Source organism: Conger conger, chromosome 10 (genome assembly GCF_963514075.1).
Source record: "Conger conger chromosome 10, fConCon1.1, whole genome shotgun sequence".
NCBI classification, from domain to species: Eukaryota; Metazoa; Chordata; class Actinopteri; order Anguilliformes; family Congridae; genus Conger; species Conger conger.
Window position 1 is genome coordinate 20,739,413 of NC_083769.1, and position 23,534 is coordinate 20,762,946.

Genomic DNA, 23,534 nt, shown 5'->3' on the forward strand with positions numbered 1-23,534 from the left:
ACTGTACAATTTATTTTCTTATTCCACGGCATAGTTAATTGGGTGTACATCTTTTTCAAACTTTTGGACTTAAAAAATGGTGCAAAAATTATGAATTTGGCAACAGAAGCAAGGTCACGTATAAGGAATGTTTCGCTTACGCCACAAAGCCACGGATCTTTTATTCCCACAGCACCTTGATCCATTCATCCTTGAAGTGGGCCTTTCGAAACAGAGAACAATTGTTCTCTCTCTTAGCTGCTACAATCCATGGCTACCACTTCCTCAATGTGGTCATTTAAGGATGTGCCTCTGACCACATAAATATTTGTCCAACTTTCAGAAAGAGGAAATCTGAAGCCTATGCCTGTGTGCACAGGATGTAGGTTTGTGAGTGTCTGTGCCTGTGTGTATGCGTGTCTGTGCATGTGCGGGCAATGAGGAATGTTGGAATAAAAAGGTTGTCAGAGACTGTTGTCATTTGTGGAAATTCTTCAGTAAACACCTTTGATTAAATATGGGGAAAACATGGGAGTCTTGTTTTTCACTGCCATCTGTTGCACATTACACACTCTACATTATGATCACTTAGCAGATGTTCTTATCCAGAATGTCTTGCACAAGTGGAGAATGTCAATGTTAATTAAAAAAAAAAAAGATATCACCAAGAAGGCATGGAAGGCCCAAGTAAAAAGTTAACCCAAAAAATATTTTGTAAAAAAAAATACCATTATACAGCTAACCTACCTTCACACAGTTTTACCTTTAATATTGTTATTCTGAAAGGAAAATGAGAGGGAGATACATTATGGAGATAACATATCACATTAAGGGGGTGCTACCTACTCCATGATTAGATCATTTGGGATGTATTGACTCTGAGTCATGCTCTGCTGTGATTGCCATTTCATTCAGGTAAACTGTGATTAATGTCATCAATAAAAGCACCGGAGTATGAATGGCTTGTGAAATAGAAACCAATTCCTCTTTCAGTTCATCTTATAAAGATACACTGATGTCATTGAAATAATGATTATAATTTTACTACAAGCCACCAAATTTCCATGGATGCAAATTGAGCATTGTACATGCCACTATAGATGCACACTCGTGCAGATACTGTGGGAGCAATAATTATTTGATCCCTTGCTGATTTTGTAGGTTTGCCCACTTACAAAGAATGGAACTTTTAATCATAGGTACATTTTAACATTGAGAGACAGAATATCACAAAATAATCCACAATAACAACATTTATTATCACCAATTTATTATCGTATTTTTGCATGAAATAAGTATTTGATCCCCTACCAATCAGCAATAATTCTGGCTCCCATAGACCAGTTCGTTTTCCATTAAGAAGCACTCCTAATCTCAACTCATGACCCAAAACACCTGTGTCAATTCGTTACATCGTTATGTAGCTGTATAAAAGACACCTGTCCACACAATCAATCAGATTCCAACGTTTCCACCATGGGCAAGACAAAGGAGCTGTCTAAGGACATCAGGGACAAAATTGTAGACCTGCAAAGGCTGGGATGGGCTACAAGAAAATAAGCAAGCAGCTTGGTGAGAAGTTAACAACTGTTGGAGCAATTATTAGAAAATGGAAGAAACACAAAGTCACCGCCAATCTCCCTCGGTCTGGGGCTCCACGCAAGATCTCGCCTCGTGGGATATCAATGATCATGAGAAAGGTCAGGGATCAGCCCAGTACTACACAGGAGGAGCTTGTTAATGACCTGAAGGCAGTTGGGACCACAGTCACGAAGAGAACCATCAGTAACACACTACACCGTGAAGGATTAAAATCCTGCTGCACGTGCAAGGTTCCTCTGCTGAAGAAGGCACATGTACAGGCCCGTCTGAAGTTTGCCAAAGAACACCTGGATGATCCAGAGGAAGCTCGGGAGAAGGTGATGTGGTCAGATGAGACCAAAATAGAGCTATTTGGCATCAACTCGACTCGCCGTGTTTGGAGGAAGAGAAATGCTGAGTACAACCCCAAGAACACCATCCCCACTGTGAAGCATGGAGGTGGAAACCTTATGCTTTGGGGGTGTTTCTCAGCTAAGGGGACAGGATGACTTCACCGTATCGAGGGGAGGATGAATGGGGCCATGTACCAGGAAATTTTGGGCGACAACCTCCTTCCGTCAGTGAGAGCACTGAAAATGGGTCGTGGATGGGTCTTCCAACATGACAATGACCCAAAACATATGGCCAAGGCAACAAAGGAGTGGCTCAAAAAGAAGCATATTAAGGTCCTGGAATGGCCTAGCCAGTCTCCAGACCTAAATCCCATCGAAAATCTGTGGAGGGAGCTGAAGCTTCGAGTTGCCAAGCGACAGCCTCGGAACCTTAAAGATTTGGAGAGGATCTGCAAAGAGGAGTGGACCAAAATCCCTCCCAAGATCTGTGCAAACCTGGTGAAAAACTACAACAAACGTCTGACCTCTGTGCTTGCCAACAAAGGTTTCTCCACCAAGTATTAAGTCCTATTGTTCTATGGATCAAATACTTATTTCATGTGAAAATATGATATTAAATTTATAAAATGTATATGTTGTTGTTGTGGATTATTTTGATCTTCTGTCTCTCAATGTTAAAATGTACCTATGATTAAAATTCTACACCGTTCCATTCTTTGTAAGTGGGCAAACCTACAAAATCAGCAAGGGATCAAATAATTATTGCTCCCACTATACATTCTAAGCACTTATTGAAAACATTTGAAACGCAAATAACATTCTAATTTCCTCCTGTATAACCACCCTGAATAACCACCCTTTGTCTGAATGAACATTTTGAATATGCTATACTATTCCTCAGATATGAACACACAGAGGGGAAATGTAGGATTCTGTTTAATTACATTCCTTTGATTGTTACCACACAGTGGACACTCAGTTAAAGCAAAAGTAATACAGTACATTTTACTCTGACTTCACACTTTACACACTGAACATTTGACTATTTTCAGTTGAGAGGCATGTCAAAGAAATGAGGAAATGTAGCTGTAGATGTATTTATAGGCACTATAGCCAATCCCAGATTTCATTCAGAATGTGTAGCCCATGCAAATATCTTGCAGGAGTGTTTCCACCAGAGTACCTGCAATTGCAGAATTTGTCAAGGGCACAGTTGCTCTTCAGAAGTCCCTCTGAGTGAGGGCACATGGTTGCACAATTGTTTTCTCAACAATGACAGAAAAAGGGTTTTTTTCAGATGTGAGTTTTGTTTTGGTTTCCCGCAGGTTAGATTTTCTATTCAGGAGTGGAAACTAACCCACCTTCTTCTACATACAGCAGAGCACTGTGACATGTGGCAGTAGTAGTCTACTGTATATCTGACTAATCTAGCTATTCAGTCAGTCAGATTTGCAGATCTGGCACATACAAATTGTCTGGCCTTGGGTACAAGCAGTACAAGCATCCATTTGAGAGTCAGGTTCAGCTAAAGGTCTGCCTTGTGTAGTCCAGGGATATGTTTGCTGCTCTGTATGTATAATATTATCGGTATATCTGAAGCTGAAAAATAAGAAAACTGTCCTCAAATTGGATTTGTGTTATTTTGACCACATGTAAACAGGAAGTTGACCTCAGAATATGAAGTAAAACAAAATGGCAGTGTGACAACTTACCCATGTGACAACTTGCCCCTACTGTGTAGTTGTACAACTGTAGTTGAACTGCTTCACTCAATGTTCAGCTGAATGAAGAGACAATATGTACACGAACACGTACCACATGAATACATCAAAATAGAAAGAAATAATTAAAAGAATATGAACCATTGATACACAATATTGGAGTGAAAGAAAACTTCCTCAGTCACATTGTAAACCCTTTCAGAAATGAAAATGCTAAGCTCGATACATGTAGAACCTGAGGATGTCTCTTGTTTCTGCTTTTTATTGTTGAATTTTGCAATCAGTTTCTCGGACAGACCTCCTCTCCAAAGTAAATCATTCAAGAACAGCTTCAAAACTACATAAAGACTGAGGTCTTTCCCCTAAACTGGGCTAGTGCTGGGCTCAATGAAAAATTGTTCACAAAAAACAACTTTGTGCTGGGGATACTGTTTATGCTGGTTTATGTTCCCAAATGGATACCCTTGGACTTTTAAGCAGTCAGAGCAATTCATATTTCATTTTTGTTTCTGTGATATGTGGCAAATTAGTTCTTCAGAAAGTAACATTAAAAAATATATATATACATTAATATAATTATAGACTGACAGTTGAAGTCAAAGACGAAGCAAATGAAAACTTCAAATAAGTAATTGATGTAACAAATGTTTGGCTGTAAGTTAGTCATGGTGATAATGTTGGGAAAGTAGAGTAAACTAAAATACGTAATGTATTATTAACAATTATTTTTGTTGTTGTTGTTTTTATGTGATGCACAAAAAATGAACATTTAAATTAATTCATGAAAGTGCATCTGTGTTTGAACAAGTTTTCATTAGCATTTTCCAGAAAATTTATCCGCACAGTTGGTTGATCTACCACTTTGTACTTCAGTGTCACCTGAATTATATGAGCAATTCTTCTCTGTCTTAATTATTTTAATCCAGCTGAAATCGTTGGATTTTAAAAAGCAAAAATAACTACAAAACAAACAAAACTTTTCACAGCAGAATGCTGAAATTACTTCGTCTTCCTGCAATTGAATGGATAGGCAATATAACAAGTAAACAAGCTGCCAAAAATGCCTAAGCCTGAACCAAAACAAAAAATAGATGCTAGAATTATGTGTTCAGGTTCTGGTAATCTTAGGCATAGCCTACAAAATGAAATTGCACAAGCGTCACATTTACTCTTTATTTGGGTTTTATTAGCTGATTGATTCAATCATTTACATTTAGACGCTTCAGCTAGGCTATTATAATCTGTTTTCCTACTAAAGAGGAAAGGTAAAATTATTATTGTTAATTATATGTCCTGTCCCTCGCATTTCTTCTGATTAATTATTCATTTTGCATACGAATTGGACGAATTATTGAACTACATCAATACTAAATAAGTTATATGTATCCGTGTCAACGTTATTCGTCATGTTACCTGTAATGGTGATTAATGCGAAATTTTGAGATTCCCTGTAGCCTCCAGGGTTTTATTGATTTTTATCAGATAAACTAAAAAAAAAATATTTGGCGAACTTTTTGTTCTTTTCTTTGCATGATGACAACATGCTTTCATGAAAGCGAAACTCCGAACCATTGACACAAGTTAGTTACCTGTTGGGAGAGTCAATGGGGAAAGTACTCGCGTGACTCACCGAGCTCGTTGGCTATAAAATGTCTCAGTCTGCAAATGAGATCAAAGGATCTCCTGATCTGTTTCTAAGCGGATAATTCGAAGGCGCAAGCTGTGTACTGTTTCGGAGATATGCAATCGCAATCGTGCACTGTAGTTGTTCTCGCCCTTGTTTTGGCGCTGACTGGGGTCCGGGAAGCAAATGGAGCTCCTATCATCAGTTGGGATCTCTGCACCAAGATCTCTCTCGAACTCAATGAAGCAGCACAGCACCTTGCAAAAGAGGTAATTAACTTTAAAGGATATATAAGGGTTTAATTTCACAGTGTGGCCTTATCTGGCCTGACATTAAGTTTGTATTATTATTATTATTATTATTATTATTATTATTATTATTACTCATTTCTGTGCCACATTAATTTCTTTTTTTAATACATATTATGCAGGTTCTGGGTGGTTCTCGGTGGCTCGACAATATTGGTGAACGGGTTGTCCTGGTTGAGCCCAGTGACATGTGCGATCCTGCGGGCTTGAAAACTGACTCTAAGGTATGTTCCTTATTTCCCCATTCACTTGCCATAATGGGAATATCATTAGGATACATACTCAACAGGTAGCCTATTACCTTACGAATGGTGAATTTAATGGGAGTTTCAATTTGTGTTTTTCGAAACTTTTTGACTGCAAATCCCCAAAACCTCTCAACAGTGAATGCCACTGTTATTAAATAACACATCTGTTACTTATTTATTTAAAGATTGTAACTCAACCCTTCGGCTCAGTGAGCAAAGCAAACTGGAGAAGACATGAAGCCAAAATGGCCACAGACGCACTTCTAAACTTCAAAGTAGATGATGTTACCACACAGTTACTGGAGTGTTTGGAATGTGCTGTTGAACCTTTAAATGTTAATTCGGGACCCAGAACCAAAAATAAATGTTATTGCTGCCAGCCCCAAAGCTGGTACATTCCCACCACAAACAAAGGGTAACTGGAGTCAGCCATTCCATCACTGCTACCAAAGAGAGAACACAGCTTCAGATGTAATTTTCTGTCTCTCCTCCATCGCCACAGCCCTGCCTTCAGAAGCTCATCACTGCCCTGGGAAACTACTCCAGGATTTTCCAGATGGAGGACCTGTTCGTGGGATCAGAGAGGGAGATGGCACAGAAAGTGGTAGTCAAGGTGACTGAGCTCCTCGGCCAGTTGGGGGTGAGTACAGTGCCCGTGGCATTCACTCCTGTTCTTGCATTGAGCCAGCGCACAGCCAGCGTGGCATTCCCGGCTTATTGGGTCTCAACTAGCTGTTGATTTTTATCCAGCTGCAATTAAGTGAAATAGTACCTGAGCGGAATAGCAAGGTGCTTTTTGGCGAGGCTGTGGATGTTCGCTGGATTCACTGCTGGCACAGCAGAGAGGATGCTGAACACAGCAGTGTCTGTCCCCTGCTTCCTCATTTCTCTGTGTGCCAGGGCCCAATACAGACTTGCTGGGAACCGGTGCAGCCCCCAACTCTGTTTGCCCTTTCCAGATATCATGTTTCCAGGCACACAAAATCTTAGAAATCACTGGTGGGGGGATTTTTTTTATATCTCTTGTTAAAGATCTTCTGTTCTGAGGATAGTCTCCAGATGAACTTAAACGTGATACTTGATTTGCGCAGGAAATGAGATCCTGTGAAAGATTCAATACCGCAGTTCTTCTTAAGTGTGGTAGCTTCATATCGCACACTTGCTTCTTCCTGCTCGTTCCTTATCTTTGTCAAAACAAGTTGTTTTGTGGCTTGAGGAAGTATACAATCTGCATTCTTTCTAATAGAAAATGTATGAAATTAACAAGTAACAAAGCATTCATTGTGTTGATGTTTCCCTGGGGCTATTTAAGTGCCTTTTGCCATGTTCCAGTGGGCTTTTCTTAGGCTGTTTAGTTTAGTTTATTAGGATCCCCATTAGCTGTTAAACTAGACAACAGCTACTCTTCCTGCGGTCCACAGACTGTGCAGCATTGTCTCAAGGCGACTGTAATTTGATGGAGCTGAATGTTTTACAGGCAAAAGAACCTCAAGGCCCAGCCACTAAACACCAGGCCTGGATGCAGCAGAGCCTGGCACGGTACAGCGCACAAAGGCTCCTCTCCTTCTCCGTCATTGTGGCCCGCGTCTTCGCCGCCGGCAACCCCGCAGCCCACGGCAACGCCCCTCCCACAAGCTGCCACCAGAGCTAAAGAAAAAGCCAGGATTGCTTGACGACTGTTCAACAGTCGTAGGATAAGGAGAGCATTGCTGGGCTGACTGGCCTGTTCTCGCCATATGTTATGTTATGTTATGTTCAGTATTAGCACTGTAGTATTGGCAGACCAGCAACAGAGAGTAATGGCTTTCCTCACACAGTGTGAAAGTTACATACAATCATTGATGGGAAGGAAATGAAACAAAAACAGCAATTACCTCTCTTGTTCTAGGATGCTGAAAGAATATGCTAATAACTGTATGCATTATTATGCTAATTTATTTGTTTCCATTGCAGCAAGGATGTTTATTCTTTGTGCAAACTATTGTGACTTTAGAATTTCTTGTATTTAAAGGAAAATATTTATTAAGTTATTTATTTGACATATTTATATAACATCTATTTATTTATCATGATATTTATTCAATGTATTAAATATGCAAAACCAAGCAAAGCACACTTTTTTAACAGAAGTTAATAAATAAACAATTGGAAATTAAACACTGCTTCATTCTGGTGTGAGCTAACTCTTATAGCAATCCTTTTTTATTTGAATTTAACCAAAAAGTCCAAGAAAAAAAGATTCCCTTTAACAAGAGACCTGGCCTAAAGAGTAGCAAGGATTTAAAATTGTCAGAGATATAAAACAAGTAAGAGATATAGGCAGGAAAAACAAAAAAGCAGCATGGACTAAAAACCGAAATACACATTGCAGACTTTAACATTTGTTCAAACTATGATTTGGGATGTTGACCTTCTAAGACCTTAATTGTTACCTTAGACCCAGTTTATAGAAGTTTGGAGGGTAGTTTGAGGGTAGTTTACCTATGATTGTTTTGTAGATGAGGATATAACAGTTTATTATCCTCCCTTAATATCTCACTTTAAATTACTTCCACAATGGTCCTTAAATATTATTGAAATGGTAGGCATGGCAACACAATTATATTATTAATGATGATTTATTAAAGATTGCTGGTATTTAGTAAGACAAATGGAGAAACTCCAGGGGCAGTGCCAAAGAATTTCCTGAACTTCCTGAACGTCGAGATCAGAATTCTACAAGAGAAGGAAGCTGTGCTTTCCATAAACGTTCAAATCCTTTTGTGTGGAAGGTGTAAAGATTCCTTCGTCATGGTGGTGGTTATGACAATATTTGGTCAGACGAAGCAGACATCTGAAACTCCTTGTTCAAGCTGAAGATTATTCTGTGTTGTCAGTAGAAAGTGATTTCCTCCAAAAAATGGGGGCTTGTGTTCAGAGAATCAAGTGCAGAAGGAAGTAAACCTGGTGACTCACGCTGCAGACACAATGCCTAATGCACCAAAATACCTGTCAAAAAACTTTTGAAACCACTATACATTATTATTATTATTATTATTATTATTATTATTATTATTATTATTATTGGCGTATAACACATGCTGTAATCAGTATAAAAAAAGGTTGTAACTAACCACACTGGCACCCTTAAGGCCTTCACAGCGTCACCAGCCCAGCGTGTATTTCTGAATAACTACTTGCCTTACTTGGCAACTATCTCCAGACTAGGTTTATGACTGATTATAAACCTGATCATGAAAGTGCGTTTGCTATCTGCTATCAATTATTTGGACCACCAGGTTAAGGTGGTCCAAGAAAGCTTAGCTAGAGATCGTGATGGAAATGCCCACGGTGAAAGGGGTAGTCTATTCTGCAGAATGGCACTGCTAGTCGTTTTCAGACAGAACGTGCCAGTACGCCAATGCTGATCCAATGACATCAAAAGAAAAGCACGGGTTCCTGAGCGGGATAACGCAGCTTCTTCGAACCAATCAGACACAAACAGGAGACTTTATGATTGACACTTATGTTGATCAATCGACAGAAACATTTTTTTTGTTAGGCCAATCCAAGCCAGCCAGGGCGGGGTTCATAATCACGGGATTTCCTGGTTACAGCGGCGGAAGGTAAACCTGAAACGGTGTAGCCATGCAGCTAGCTAACAAATAAATGACATCTCGAACGTATGAAATTGTCGGTCTTTCACAGATAATATTTTACCATATATAAAAGAGTACTTTGATATTTTAAAAGTGTCAGTTATAATTGTGATAAACGAATTCTTATAGTTAGGCAATCGCCAAGGGGTGGAGCGGAAGCAGGTTTGAACATATTCTTTCCTAGCTAGCTACGTATTAGTGTTGGCGAGCAAGCTCGAACGTTAGACCACTCTGTTGAAAGTACGTTACGGTTTCTTAAACTTTGGTAACTGATACTTATTTAGATAAATACGATAGACACTTTGGTAAACAGCAGTTAACTGTTGATATCACGCCAACCATGACAAACCTGTTTGTAAACAAGAAAAGCAGTCTTCACTGAATTCGTAATTCACGCTGCTGGGAAAAAGTTGCTAGCTAGGTAGCGAAATTACGTTAGTTAAACTTTAAACTTTACAAACTAGTTTGCAACGTTAGCTTAGCTGCTAGTATGCTTGTTCTGCTTTTGTATTGTGGGTCTTGGGATTACTGTGATTGGCGTTGTTTGTAAAACTGGCCAAAAGGGAGATTTAAAACCGCTAGCTAACTTCCTTGCTGAAATCTCATTGGTTCCATCCCAGTACGCGAATAATGCATACTCGTTTGCTCCACTACCACCCTCCTCTACTCCGTGCCCCGGAAACCGATCTTTGTGGACTCGCTCCCTCCACTGTCCCAATATTGAAGTAGCAAAGCGGCTTCAACTCGACCCCCCTCTAGACCCCCGGCGAATTGTACACATGAGTATTCATCCTTGTATACTACAGCGGAAGTCTTTTCATATTTCTGGGTGACTTCATTGTGCTCATGCCCACATGCTATGAAAACGCATCCCACAAAATATGGCACTGTCCAGGAAGCGGAAATGGCAGAGAATTCCCCCAATTATGCCGGTCGAATTTGTGCGTCATATTATATAGATTGCTTAAAATGGATAACAAAATGTCAGTTCGTTTTCGTGGCTCAGTCATATCCTACAGACAAATACAGAAGCAGGTTTCTTTATTTGTATGTACATTACTCCATTATGACTCAAAACATAAACAACCAAGTATGGACATGAACATGGATGAATTAATTTGTTCAACCAACCATTTCTAAATATTATTATTATTATTATTATTATTAAATATTACCAATACATTTAATTTCAGATGTAGTTGTTTGCAATGTAAATGCCGGGAAACAACTTGACTAATCTGCAGAAATGTTTGTGAATTTTCTGCTTACATGAGATATGATAGAACGTAGGCTGTTACAGTAAAGTATGCAAGGTGTTCTGGTATTGGACACATCTCAATTCTGGCATTACAGTACATTATTTTGTTTGTATCCTTTTACTTTTGTCCAATGTCGCTGTTCGCATAATTAGGGTCTCGATGCCAACTGCAATGCCAGGCTACAATAACTTTCCATGCATCTTGTGCTTGAAACGTGCACGCTATTTTTTAAAGGGGCTGATCGCATGTATAACCTGTAATTGGCTATGGGAATATTTGTGGGCTCGGCAAAAAAAAAACAACGCTTATGATAGGGAAATTTAATTGATAGTCAGTATCGACTTTGAAGATGGCGAAGCTAGTAAACTGTCCTGATTTCCTTCACTCCCCCTCATTCGCGCCTTTTCTCCACTCGCCTTCTTTGCTCCACATACTTCTGAGGAAGTAGAGGAGTGGTAATTGGGGAGTAAAGGAGGGGGGAGTGAAAAGTAGTAGGACACACCCTGTGTTGCACATAAGGAACTGGAGAGGGTGTGAGGGCCCAGGCAGTGAAGCACTCAGAAGTAACGGTAAACAATCTCTACTTGCTTGCTGAGTGCAAAACAGGCTTGCTGTAGAAAACCAAACCAAACCAACCAAAGAAGCTCATCGGTAAATGTTTTTGTGATCATCGGTTTTGCTGTGTGTAGGCAGGATGAACGTGGGCGTGGCTCACAGCGAGGTGAATCCCAACACGCGGGTGATGAACAGCCGCGGGATCTGGCTGGCCTACCTGCTGCTGGTCGCCGTACTGCACGTGGTGCTACTCAGCATCCCCTTCTTCAGTGTGCCTTTGGTCTGGACCCTGACAAACGTCATCCATAACCTGGTCAGTCCACCACCCCAAGCGTGCTTTCCACTTCACAGCAGGGTGTAGGCAATGACTTGATTGTACTCCTTTCCAGTGTTTTATTTTAGGTCCTGATAGCCATAACGTTATAAGTAAGGCGTTTGTGTGGTTTTTAAGTATCAAAAATGATCTATCCAGTTTTTCATGTCCATTCTTCTGTGCCTCTCGTGAGCTTTACCAAGAACAGGCTGTTTTAGTGACCGTCTTTAAGGCTCATTGATATCAGTGCACCTGTGTTCTGATTGGCTGGTTGGCTCCAACAAACTGAACGCCGTCTGTGCCGAGTGATTGGATTTGTTCCAGCTTCAAGGGGGCAGTGCTGAAATAAATGAGCTTATCGGTGTGTCAGAACTTTACAGAACTACAAAACTAGTTTAAATTAATATTTTTGTGTGGATAGTAGGGCTTCACGATATAGGTATCGTATATTTATCGTCATGGAGATATGATCATACAAGATAAACGCATCGCAAAACTGCTTGGACTGCACTGAATAGTATTTATTAAACTTGATGTTATGTGAAATTGATTGGCTGTTCATGTGCAATTTGTTCAATAAAAGCATGTTGGAAATAATGTATTTCATTTTTTTCATTCACTGGGCATAGGCTATGTATTGTCTGGGATTTATATTAGCAGTGTACCTAAAGCAGAAATTTGAAGACATTTGAACTGTGCACACTTCAGTATTTGTTTATTAATTGCAAGTCCTATCGTCATTGTGATGGGTGCAGCTCTAGTGGATAGGGACACAATATGAAACCTTTAAGCTGAAGTTCAGCAGTCCCTTAGATTGCTGCCACACAATCACTAAAATTGTTTCTTTGGCAGGTTACTTAAGAGCCTGTGTGGATGTTCTAACTCTTCACATGCACTTGCACCCTGCAGGTGATGTACCTGTTTCTGCACACGGTTAAGGGGACCCCTTTTGAGACCCCTGACCAGGGCAAGGCACGTCTGCTGACCCACTGGGAGCAGATGGACTATGGCATCCAGTTCACGTCATCACGCAAGTTCCTCACCATCTCCCCTATCGTGCTGTAAGCAGTTCAGGTTTTGTCTTTTTCTTCTCTATTTCCAAGCAGTACAGAATCTGAGAAATGGTCACGGTTTATCACTGTACAGTCGCAGAGAATCATAGGACTTAAGAGAGACAACTCAATAAACAAGGAAATACTAGCTCTACTACTATAGGAAGGAACCGTTTGTGTGTAAAATTTGTATACATCTTCTCTATATATAGAGTGCTGTGAAAGTATTTGCCCCCTATCAATTATTGAATATTTGCCACATTGGATGGTTTCAGATCTTTGAACAAAATGTAATATTAGATAAAGGGAAACTGAGTCATTAATTTATTAATTTAATTAACCTAGTGTAACTGACCATTTAATTCAGCTGATTGAACACAAGCAGGCTTGATTGCAGCCAGCCTTGTTGAATCCAAACCTCACTCATTTAAACTTACCATCAGAGTGAAGTGGCAACCACAAAGTTTCTACGGGCATATATTATATGATCAAAGCAAAGTATCAGTTTGGATATGGTTATGAATCCATTTCTAAGGCTCTGAGACTCCACCGAACACAGTGAGAGCCATTATCTCCAAATGAACTTTGGCGCTTGGAACAATGGTGAATCTTCCAGTTGGATTCATGGGAGAGTAGCAAAGTGGAAACCACTGCTAACCAAGAGAAACCTCAATACTCATCATTTGCAAAAAGCACCTTGATGGTCCCCAAGCCTTTTGGCAGAATGTTCTATGGCCAGATGAGTCAAAAAGGGAACTTCTTTTTGATGACGTACCATTTTGTCAGGCGTAAAGCAAATGCATAATTTCTCAGGAAGAACATCATGCCCGTTGTCAAATGTGGTGGGAGTGTGACGGTCAATTTTTTCATATGAGCAAATGCCATATTTTAGACATATCTGGTATACCCAAACATGATAGATAGATTGTGCATTTATATGCAACAAATTCAAAAATCAAATTTTACTCAAATTTTGATGGCACTGGGAATATGGTCACCTCCCACACCTCTGGTTGATTTTTCACGGAATGAGCTGTGAACACTTTCAGTGATCACACCCACAGCCCTCACCACTGCACTAACCGGCTGTGTTTATTCTCTCTTCTCCAGTTACATCCTGGCCAGCTTCTACACCAAGTACGATGCCACACATTTCCTGATCAACACAGGCTCCCTCCTCAGCGTCCTGCTTCCTAAACTCCCTCAGTTCCATGGGGTGCGCATATTCGGGATCAACAAATACTGACGGGACCACAGCGTGTGGGGAGCGGAGACCTCAGAGCTGGCGAGGTCGGGTCCACTGTGACCCCCATAGCGAATGAAAAGAGAAATGCACTGAACTGCACAAGGCATGGAGATGCACTCTGTTTAATTACACATTCACATTCGCACACTGCTGTTTTTTATACTCCATTTTTCTGCTTCTCTGATCGGTTTACAAATTGTTTCTGAACATTCATCTCTGCATGAAATTTGTGCAAGTTTGCACTTTTTTTTTTCTTTTTTTTCTTCTTTTTTTCTTCTTTTTTTAACAATGACTTTTTTCAGTTTTTGTGGACCAAAGTCGAAAACGTCCTGTTCATTTTAAGAGTTATCAACCCTTGACTGACAGCTTGCTTGCAATGCGTGTTTGAAAAGTACTGACATTCAAGTCTTGAGATGAAACGTAAAAGCTAGAGAAGGAACTCCTATCTGCATGTTGACAAGGGCTTTTGCTGTTTGTACGTTCCTGCATATGTTGGTATATTGGGCTGTGGATTGGTAAAGAAGAAGGTCTGGTTTTGTAAGCAAGCCAAAAACGACCTTCGACCAAAGTAGAGAGAAGAGGGGAGGGGAGAGGGGTGAGCACATGATGGGTATGGTCTAAATTGTGCCTTTGAACAATTGCTTCATTATTTATTTATTTATGTGTTCTATTTAATTTTTTTCCTCATTCCTTGTTCTGTTGTGGATCTGAAAGTGTGTCCAGCCCTCTCTGCTGATGTTACAGCTAATTGTTCTGTAAGGAAACTTGAAGCTGTACTTTTTTTTTTTTTTTCATTACCAGTGTCATTTGGTGCATATTTTCGCTATAAACATTCAGTCTATATAGAGGGTGTGGAAGGGTATTTATTAACAGCAAACACCTACACAGTTGCATCTTTTCAGTTCCAATTTGTGCTACATCTGTATGTGGAAACAAAATGGATGCATCGTCTTGTTGCATGCCGATGCCCAGATCAACATTGTTCAGTATACCGCTGTACTACTGTAAGTTGCCCTGCTGGCAACTGTCGTTGGAATCACTGAGAAATGTATGGGTTTTTCTAAATTCAGCAAGGTAGCATTAAGTCGGTCAAAAATTCAGCCAAGACATTGCTAATGTTACAAATTACAATTACTGTTTGAATTTTTTATTTTTTTATTCAATCTTTACATATGGTTGCAAAGCCCCATTTTCAGCAGACATTGCTCCAGTGTACTAACACACTGTTTAACTACTAACACACGTCCTTAAGTACTCATGCTAATCTGCTGAATTGGTACTAGAGAAACCACTCCCATTATATTAAGTGCAGCTGAAAACAATTGTGCTGTTTAATGAAGCCAGAAAAATATATTTCAGTTGCTACACGAATACACTAGCATTTCAATTTAATAATGCTACCTTGGTGAATAAAAGTATCAACTTTTGTCAAAAGTTTATCTGATTCCTAACGGTTGAATGGTAGTATTCACTCAGTGACCACTTTATTATGTACACCTTATTAATACTGGGTTAAACCTCCCTTGGCTCCCTTCTTTGTGGCATGTATTTGGCAAGGTGCTGGAAACATTCTTTAGACACTCTGGTCCATCTCCCTTTCCACAATATCCCAAAGGTGTGGATTGAAGTCTAGCAACTGGAGGCCATTGGAGTACACTGAATTCATTGTCATGTTCGTGGTACCAGCTGAAGATGATGTGTGCTTTGAAGATGGTTTGTTGTCCTACTGCAAGTAGTTATCAGAAGATGGGTGGGTAGACAGTGGCTATAAAAAGATGCACATGGTCAGCCACAATACTCCGGTAGGCTGTGGTATTTAAACGATGCTCAATTTCTCTCAAGGGGCCGAATACGTGCCAAGAAAACATTCCTCCATCCATTACAACAGTGTCAACAGTACTGGCTAGTGGTGGTTGTCCAATGACTTAAAATGGTCCCATAAAATCACTGACGGGCAGTAAAAAAACGGGCTGTAATCCTGACACAAATGGCGAATTAAAGTGCACTTTAACCTCATATTCATGCTTTCATTTCAGAGAGAGTGATATGTACAGTATTCCGACCCCTTCACTTTTTTGTGAATTGTGGGACCTTATTTACACAGGTGTGTGCCTTTCTAAACTATGTCCAATCAAGTTCTCGACACATCTCATGCATAATTAAAGCAAAGACAATGCACCTGACCATGATTGGGAGTGTCACAGCTAAGGGCCAGAATACTTATGTAAATAAGAGATTTCAGTCTTTGATTTTTAATAAATTTGGAAAATCTTCTAAAAACATGTTTTCACTTTACTTTTCATTATGGGTTATTGAATGTATCCATCCACAGCCCCAGGCTCAGTATGTATAAAATATCCCCATATAATCATATATCAACCGATATTACGCTGTATGTGCATTTCAACAAGTTTTTTCAGCATAATGTGGTTTCTGACAATAAACCTATCACTAATGTTTATCACCAAAACACAGTTCCAACTGAAGTGTCAATGCTGTTTAACACATTATTGAGGGTTTATTATCATTTGCCCAGAGATGGTGGTAGATGGTAGATTTGGCAACTTTCTGTCCACAAGATGCAAACGCCTACATATTGTTGATCTCCAACTGGATATTTCCTTGACTCCTAAACCATATTCCTCACTGCATGTGGGTGCAAGATGCACCTGTATACTCTGCCAGGTAGGTTATCAGTGTTCCGGTGGTTATACAGTTCTTAGTTTAGTTCTACATTTGTGTGTAACCATCTATCTCTTGATGTGACCAAGTTTTTTTTTCTGTTCTTTGCCTTTTCCCCTCTGTGACCGCTGGCATGGATTTCCTCATTTTTATGTCGTAGCGAAAAAAGCCGCAGGGGCCACAATGTAGTTCCCCTCAATTTGAACAAAATAGTTCTCTGAGCAAAGGAGTTGGTATAAACTAATTCATTCTCATTTCTGAGCTTCAGGTACAGCTCATTAGCCATGTTATAGGCGGCCTGTAGCGTAGTGGTTAAGGTAAAGGACTGGGATACGCAAGGTCGGCGGTTCTAATCCCGGTGTAGCCACTATAAGATCCGCACAGCCGTTGGGCCCTTGAGCAAGGCCCTTAACCCTGCATTGCTCCAGGGGAGGATTGTCTCCTGCTTAGTCTAATCTACTGTATGTCGCTCTGCCAAATGCCAGTAATGTAATGTAATTATACAGCCTTCTTTGCGACTGTTTATCAAGGGTGTTAGTACCTTTGGGGAGCACTGTCGCTGGCATAGCGCTTATAGCATAGAGTTGTTTAACTTTTAATGTTTACCTTCAGGGTCAAGCATTCATTTCACAAGGAAACACTGGCACCTTAGTTCTCTGGGGAAACAAGGCTTTGTGGTCCAACCGCATTGGAGCAGCGCGTGCTGTGGGGGAACAGCAGCAGGAACAGATGTGTCTGCAGATCTGTAGGGAGCGCACCGCGGTTTTCTGCTTGCGCAACACAGGCAGGCTGCCAAGCGGGTGGGAACTCCAGAAGCTTTGCATACGGCTGACAATGGGGCTATCCCAGCTTCAGCGACCAACTGATAAGGCAAAGGGAATGCCCCTTCCCCAGGGATTTAATATTGTTGCAACACGGTGACGAGGCGTCTTCCCCGTTGCACGAGGGTTCACCCTCTTGTGGGAAATAGATTCACTGAGGGGAAAATTGCGCTCCCGGCATCCATTTGCCTGGTGGGAAGTGTAGTCCAGCTGGACATCTGCCATTAGCCTGACATCAAGAGACATTGCGTAAAAGATGATGATGTCACACACGGATTCTGTACTTGGGTTTGGTGTAAAAGCAGAACAAGCGAGTGCCTCATCTGACGCTCAAAATTCAGCACAGGTGATGCAAAACTGAGAATCCCTGGGACCGATTTCAGATTGATCCTCTGGTGACCTCCTTGACAATGATTTGTGGCTGTGTCTTTTTGTGGTTTCAATCTTGAAGGTCACATCCCCACAGGATTTGCATGGATTGCAGAAGTTTACTAGAATGTTTTGAAGGACACGTCTTGCTTCAGACTTCTTTTGAAAGCTTGCATTTTTAAGGAGGAAGTAGGGGTGAGCAGGGTAAGTTGTCATACTGTTCATTCCTCAAAAATTGAATAGCTATTTTGTGTGACTATGTTCTGAGGTCAACTTCCTGTTTACATGTCGTCACACTAAACTGAGGTGAGGGCTGTTTTCTTATTTGTCACCTTCAATAGTAAACAAATAGCACTATAGATTTTATGTAATAAAACGTTCTTAGGTATGAATGTTCAAAATTGTATTTCTCTACTGAGTAGAGAAGAGAATAATCTAATCTATAATAATGTCTTTTGATACTTTATCGCAGTTTGGGGCATGTTGTCTCAGTGACATAATCAGCAAGTAGTTTTCTTATAATTTTAATAATGTTGGAAATGGATGATTGTACATACATTTAGTTTAGAGCAGTAGACATCCCTGCACTTTTTAGCTGACTCTCAATTTGAGTCTATTAAATTGATGCTTGTACCCAAGGCCAGGCAATTTATGTGCCAGATCTGTGAATCTGACAAAGAAGAGTTTGATTAGTCACATACAGTCGACTACTACTGCCACATCCTACAGTGCTCTGCTGTTGCTCATCACAGAGATCATTGATGGGATTGGGGATAAGGGGGGGCTGTTGTTCATTGCTGACATTAACTGAATCTGGGGGAGAAATTGACACAGATCTGGCCCCGCTAGTCCTTTGATGATGTTATATTTGGTTTTGTATTTTAAATGAAAAAGAAAAATCACAATGACTTGGTTGTGTTTTAATTTAAATTAATTAAATAATTTGTTGAAAAATCCAATGTGACAACTTACCCGACATAGTCTGACAATTTACCCACTCATTGGTCAAGTTGTCAGAAGTGCACACCATCTACTCATAACTCTGTACTGAAATAAGATATGAAGATGTAATGAATACAAAGTATTTGCCTGAGACTTCATTCTTTCATTTGGTATGACATTTATACCGTATTGCACCCAAGAAATGGAAGAAAGATTGAAAAGTATGACAATATACCCCGCTCTCTCCAACAAAGAGAGCAAGGTTTTTATCAAATACAAATTGCAAGTTTGTGAGCATATTTAGTTAAAGCCATTATCTACAACAACTCGTCCCCAAATTCCGGCTTGATAGAAATGTATTCCCTTTCACAATATTAGTGAAAGGGAATACACTATTATTGTGGTTTCTGTTCATCTTAATTGAACCCTGTATGGTGCACAGGAACAAAGGGGTTTGCATATTAGTTATAATGCAATTGAGAAAAAATGCCTATTAATAACAGATTAAATGCTGTCACTCAATGTTACTTTGAGTATTTGGAGGCACAATGATAAGGCTGAAAAAATACCAGTGGGTGAGACCGCTATGATCCCACGTGTATATTTTATTTTGGATACATGTGACTCCCAGGCAGACTTCACTGAACCAGACCGGCTCTAGTCACACGTTGTCTGGAGACGATTGCATGTCAGATAAAAATACGAGAACCAGAGAAAAAGGAAACAAAGAAAATTTAAAAGCACAAGAAGCCTCTTTCTCCCCCTTTGCCTCTGAACCCCCAGCTGCTTGGTGTCTGCGGGGGGCGGGGCCCCCCCCTGCGGGAGCTCGCTGGGATCGGCTGCTCCTTGGACAGGGCTGGGGTGGCGAGGGGGCCAGTCCAGAAGCTCCATCGCGACGGAGGAAGTGACGGGGTGCCGTCTTCCTCTGGCTCGTGGGCTTTGGCTCCTCACCCTGGATGCCGGCACATTCCGCGTGGGGCCCCCAGGGGCCTGGGGCTGCTGTGCGGGAGCCCTCTGCCACCGCTGCCGGAGCGGGGTGGGGAAAGGACCCCCCCCCTCCGGGTTTGCCGTTAGCACCCCCACCCTGGTGAACACGGTTGAGAAAGCCCTGCCTGCCGGCTGGAGGAGCAGGCCACGAGGTGGGATTGGGTGGGGACCTTGAGAGGGGGGCAGAAGAGAAACATGGTGGCACCAGAAAACACTATTCACAGTGTCCCACCTTGCTGTAAAATCCAACTATGCCAGCTTGACCAGTATGAAATTGAGCTGGTCTAGCTGAGTTAGTCAACCAGCCTGGCCAAGCTGGTCATAAAATTTGTCTAGCTGGGTATGAGCTGGTCAATGAGCTTGTGCTGGTAGCTTGACTGAGCTGGTTAACTGGTCAACCAGGTACCAGCTGTTTCAAAACTAAGTTTGAGCTGTTTCTTTCAGCAGGGTACAGAGTCACTCCTGAATAATCTTGCTTGTGTTGGGTCAGTGGTCATTCTCTTGTTACAGTCAGAGAGAGGTTTCCCATAGCAACAACGGTGTCTGAGATGAGTCAAGCAATGACATTGACAGTTACTGTATGAGCAAAGGGTTTCACAGTGATCTTATTTAATACATAAAGGCCAGTGACATGACAAAACTATTTTTAAGATACGTAGCTACATGAACAATTACGTTTTTCTAGCCAATACTATGCAGTAAAGTGCAGTTATTTTATTTGGTACAGCATTTGTGCAGTGGGAATGAATAGGATGTTAGGATAGGGGCATTTTCGTTCACAGAAAATTGACATTGTACGTAAGGATGGCGTCCATCTTACCCGAGCGCCCATAACAGCACAAACGTGATTAGAACAGTGCTTCTAAAAAAATATTAACATAGGCCTTGGGCACGGCCTAAGCTTGTATGCAGAAATTCTCACAAGTCACAAGAGTGCAACAAATGTCAGACCCCTTCTAGACCTGTGATTACAACCAAGGACTCACGTGCATCTAAGCACAAAGAGCTTTTTCCACTCCTACAGCTCAAAGAATATTCAGCAATAAATCCGTGTACTAGTGCCTTAGTATCCTAGTACTAGTGAAATATAGTTTGAAAATCAGTATTTCCTGTTTAAACCAGGATAATTCAGGAAATATCACTCCTAAGACTGTTGTGCTCACCTGTGACCAGTCCACTCTGCATAGAATGGTTTGCCATGATGCTCACTGCACTTCTGGTGCTTTCAGAAATTAACTGTGTTTTTATTCAGTTCAGCTCAGAGTCAGAGGAAAGCCCATGATGTCATAGAGCACCAGTGATGTCACAGACCTTCCCATGTACATACCATTTTACAGGACTTGTCTTACCAGCACAGAACATGTTTTTTAAAATCAACTTATTTACATATTATGTTGATAAGACGTGCTTTAACTGCCCTCTAGTGTCCTTTTACAGTGTGGCAAGGCCACCAGAAGGAGAGTGCTGAGACGGGAGTTCCTCAGTAGCTCATCAGTACTGCTAGCTGCCTGTAGGCCCTCTGCAGTTCTGGCTAGGCTGCGCCAGCCTCCACCCCCTAGCCTGGAAGAGATATCCAAGGCCTCTCCAGGGAACAACGTTCGTTCTGGGTTAAACCCCCCTGCTCCATGCCACTGGGAGACCTGATCCTGACCTGACCTGACCATGTCCTGATCCTCCAACAAACGCCCACCGCAGACCCCCCAAACCATGACCCCAAAACCTTTGTGGACCCCTCAGCTGACCCACTGCCACACACCTTCTCGCCTCCCATTCTCTGACGCCTGCAGTATCCTTAAGCCACTGTCCCCTTCGTTTCCCTGTCCCCCTCTTTCACACTCCTGCCCTGCAGAGCCATTCCCTCTTTCAGCCCCACTGTCTTCTGGCTGACTGACAGGAGGCTCTGAAATCTGAGGCTCTTCAACAATGCACCATTCAATGCATTTACACAAAACTGAAACATAAGATGGGCCAGTTTATCTGGTCTGTATTTTAACAAGTAGCATCTCAGCAGCAGAGACACCATTGCAATTACCCACGTAAAATAAGTTCTTAATTTGAATGGTTTCATGATGCTAAATAAGAAAGGCCCAAGTACAAAGTGTCTTTGAATATCATGTGAACAACACAGCACATTAGGGGCACATCTGCTATGAAGATTTCATATTTAGTTAACTCAAGAGTCAGAATTACTCCAAATATTACTAAAACGAAGTTACAGAAGCTTCAACACACTGAAAAGATTTTCTGGATACAGATTATTGTAGCTGTGGCTGGTGCACTTAGAAACACAATGGCGCCGAGTCACAACACTGGATAAATAAAATAATTTGAGGACAATATGTTTTTTCTAATCTATGCCTAGGCAGTTTTCCAAAAAGGACATTTGGAGACTCCAAAAGGACACATACAAGAACTGTTTTTGCCGAAGCGCAACAGACTCCACATGTGTATTGAAAATACTAAGGTTTAGTTATTCTGGCAAACAAATGCTGTGCACAAGCCTAACAAATTATACACTGTTGGAAACATAATGTTCATTCATTCATTCATTATCCTAACCCACTTATCCTGAACAGGGTCCCAGGGAGCCTATCCTGGGATGGGGCGACATTAGCTCAGGTGGTAAGAGCAGTTGTCTGGCAGTCGGAGGGTTGCCAGTTCGATCCCCCGCCCGGGCTGTGTCGAAGTGTCCCTGAACAAAAGACACCTAACCCCCAAATGCTCCTGATGAGCTGGTCAGTGCCTTGCATGGCAGCCAATCGGCGTTGGGGTGTGAGTGTGTGTATGAATGGGTGAATGAGAAGCATTAATTGTACAGTGCTTTGGATAAAGGCCAGCCATTTACCATTTACATTGGGTGAAAGGCAGGAATACACCCTGGACAGGTGGCCAGGGCACACACCATTCACTCACACACTCATACCTACGGGCAATTTAGACTCTCCAATCAGCCTAACCTGCATGTCTTTAGACTGTGGGAGGAAACCAGAGTACCCGGAGGAAACCCACGCAACCACGGGGAGAACATGCAAACTCCGCACACAGGCCCCGGCCGACCGGGATTCAAACCCAGGACCTGGGACCTTGCTGTGAGGCGGCAGTGCTACCCACTGCACCATCCGTGCCGCCTGGAAACATAATGTCATTAGCTAAAATGCTTTTTAATTATCGCTTCTATAACATGCCCGTAGTTGGTTCTTTGATGAGCTGAAGTTATACTGAATTCATTACACACAGATAAGGTTAACCCATTTTCTCTGCAACTACGTTACAAATACTGATCAGATACTTGGACTCATCGTGTTTGAGAGAACCTATCCTATCCTATATTATTGTATAGGATAGGAGTATTTTTGTAGAAGTATACGATGGCGAAACGGACAACAATAATTGCTCCAGAGAAATTCTGGGTAAACAATGGACATTCTATCAACATTTCTCCATGTTTTTAGAATGAGAAACTATTATGCATTTTGTCCGCTGGACACGCATTGTAAAAAAAGGACAATGACATGACCTTATTTCTTCTAGTATGTGGATTTCCAAAATGTAGAGGAGGTGAGATCTCCCCACACTTGTTTCACCACCCACATGTTACAAAATAAGGATCTACTGTCGCTAAAGCAATGGCATCATAAAATAAGATTAAACAGATAGAACCGTAAATGGTATATTTTGTTACCATAGTGATTGAAAATTGCACCCTGAAAAAAATAATGAATGCAAAAAAAAAACCCTCACCGGCCCACCCCTGGGAGACTTAAGATTGATACATACATTTTTTTTAAATTTAATTCAAACTGCTAATTAGTCAGTTATAAAAAAACTAATGCACAAAATCACATTTGCCACCTAC

At 41.2% G+C, this 23,534-nt stretch overlaps 2 protein-coding genes across 5 annotated transcripts; both read left to right on the plus strand.

Annotated features, from left to right (window-relative positions):
* Positions 1 to 5,677: 5,677 nt before the first annotated feature.
* Positions 5,678 to 7,465, plus strand: LOC133139493 (interleukin-23 subunit alpha-like). Its single transcript, XM_061259073.1, has 3 exons — positions 5,678 to 5,790; positions 6,317 to 6,454; positions 7,292 to 7,465. The coding sequence occupies exons 1-3, from the start codon at positions 5,683 to 5,685 to the stop codon at positions 7,463 to 7,465; spliced, it is 420 nt and encodes a 139-aa protein (XP_061115057.1). The 5' UTR covers positions 5,678 to 5,682.
* A 1,892-nt stretch (positions 7,466 to 9,357) lies between these two features.
* ormdl2 (ORMDL sphingolipid biosynthesis regulator 2) lies at positions 9,358 to 14,722 on the plus strand. Of its 4 annotated transcripts, none has more exons than XM_061259035.1 (4): positions 9,358 to 9,419; positions 11,401 to 11,579; positions 12,489 to 12,640; positions 13,742 to 14,722. In XM_061259035.1, the coding sequence occupies exons 2-4, from the start codon at positions 11,406 to 11,408 to the stop codon at positions 13,875 to 13,877; spliced, it is 462 nt and encodes a 153-aa protein (XP_061115019.1). In that variant the 5' UTR covers positions 9,358 to 9,419; positions 11,401 to 11,405; the 3' UTR covers positions 13,878 to 14,722. The 4 variants fall into 4 exon arrangements, with proteins under 4 accessions (XP_061115019.1, XP_061115020.1, XP_061115017.1 ...); XM_061259036.1 differs by lacking the exon at positions 9,358 to 9,419 and adding an exon at positions 9,426 to 9,692; XM_061259033.1 differs by lacking the exon at positions 9,358 to 9,419 and adding an exon at positions 9,426 to 9,614.
* Positions 14,723 to 23,534: the final 8,812 nt, after the last annotated feature.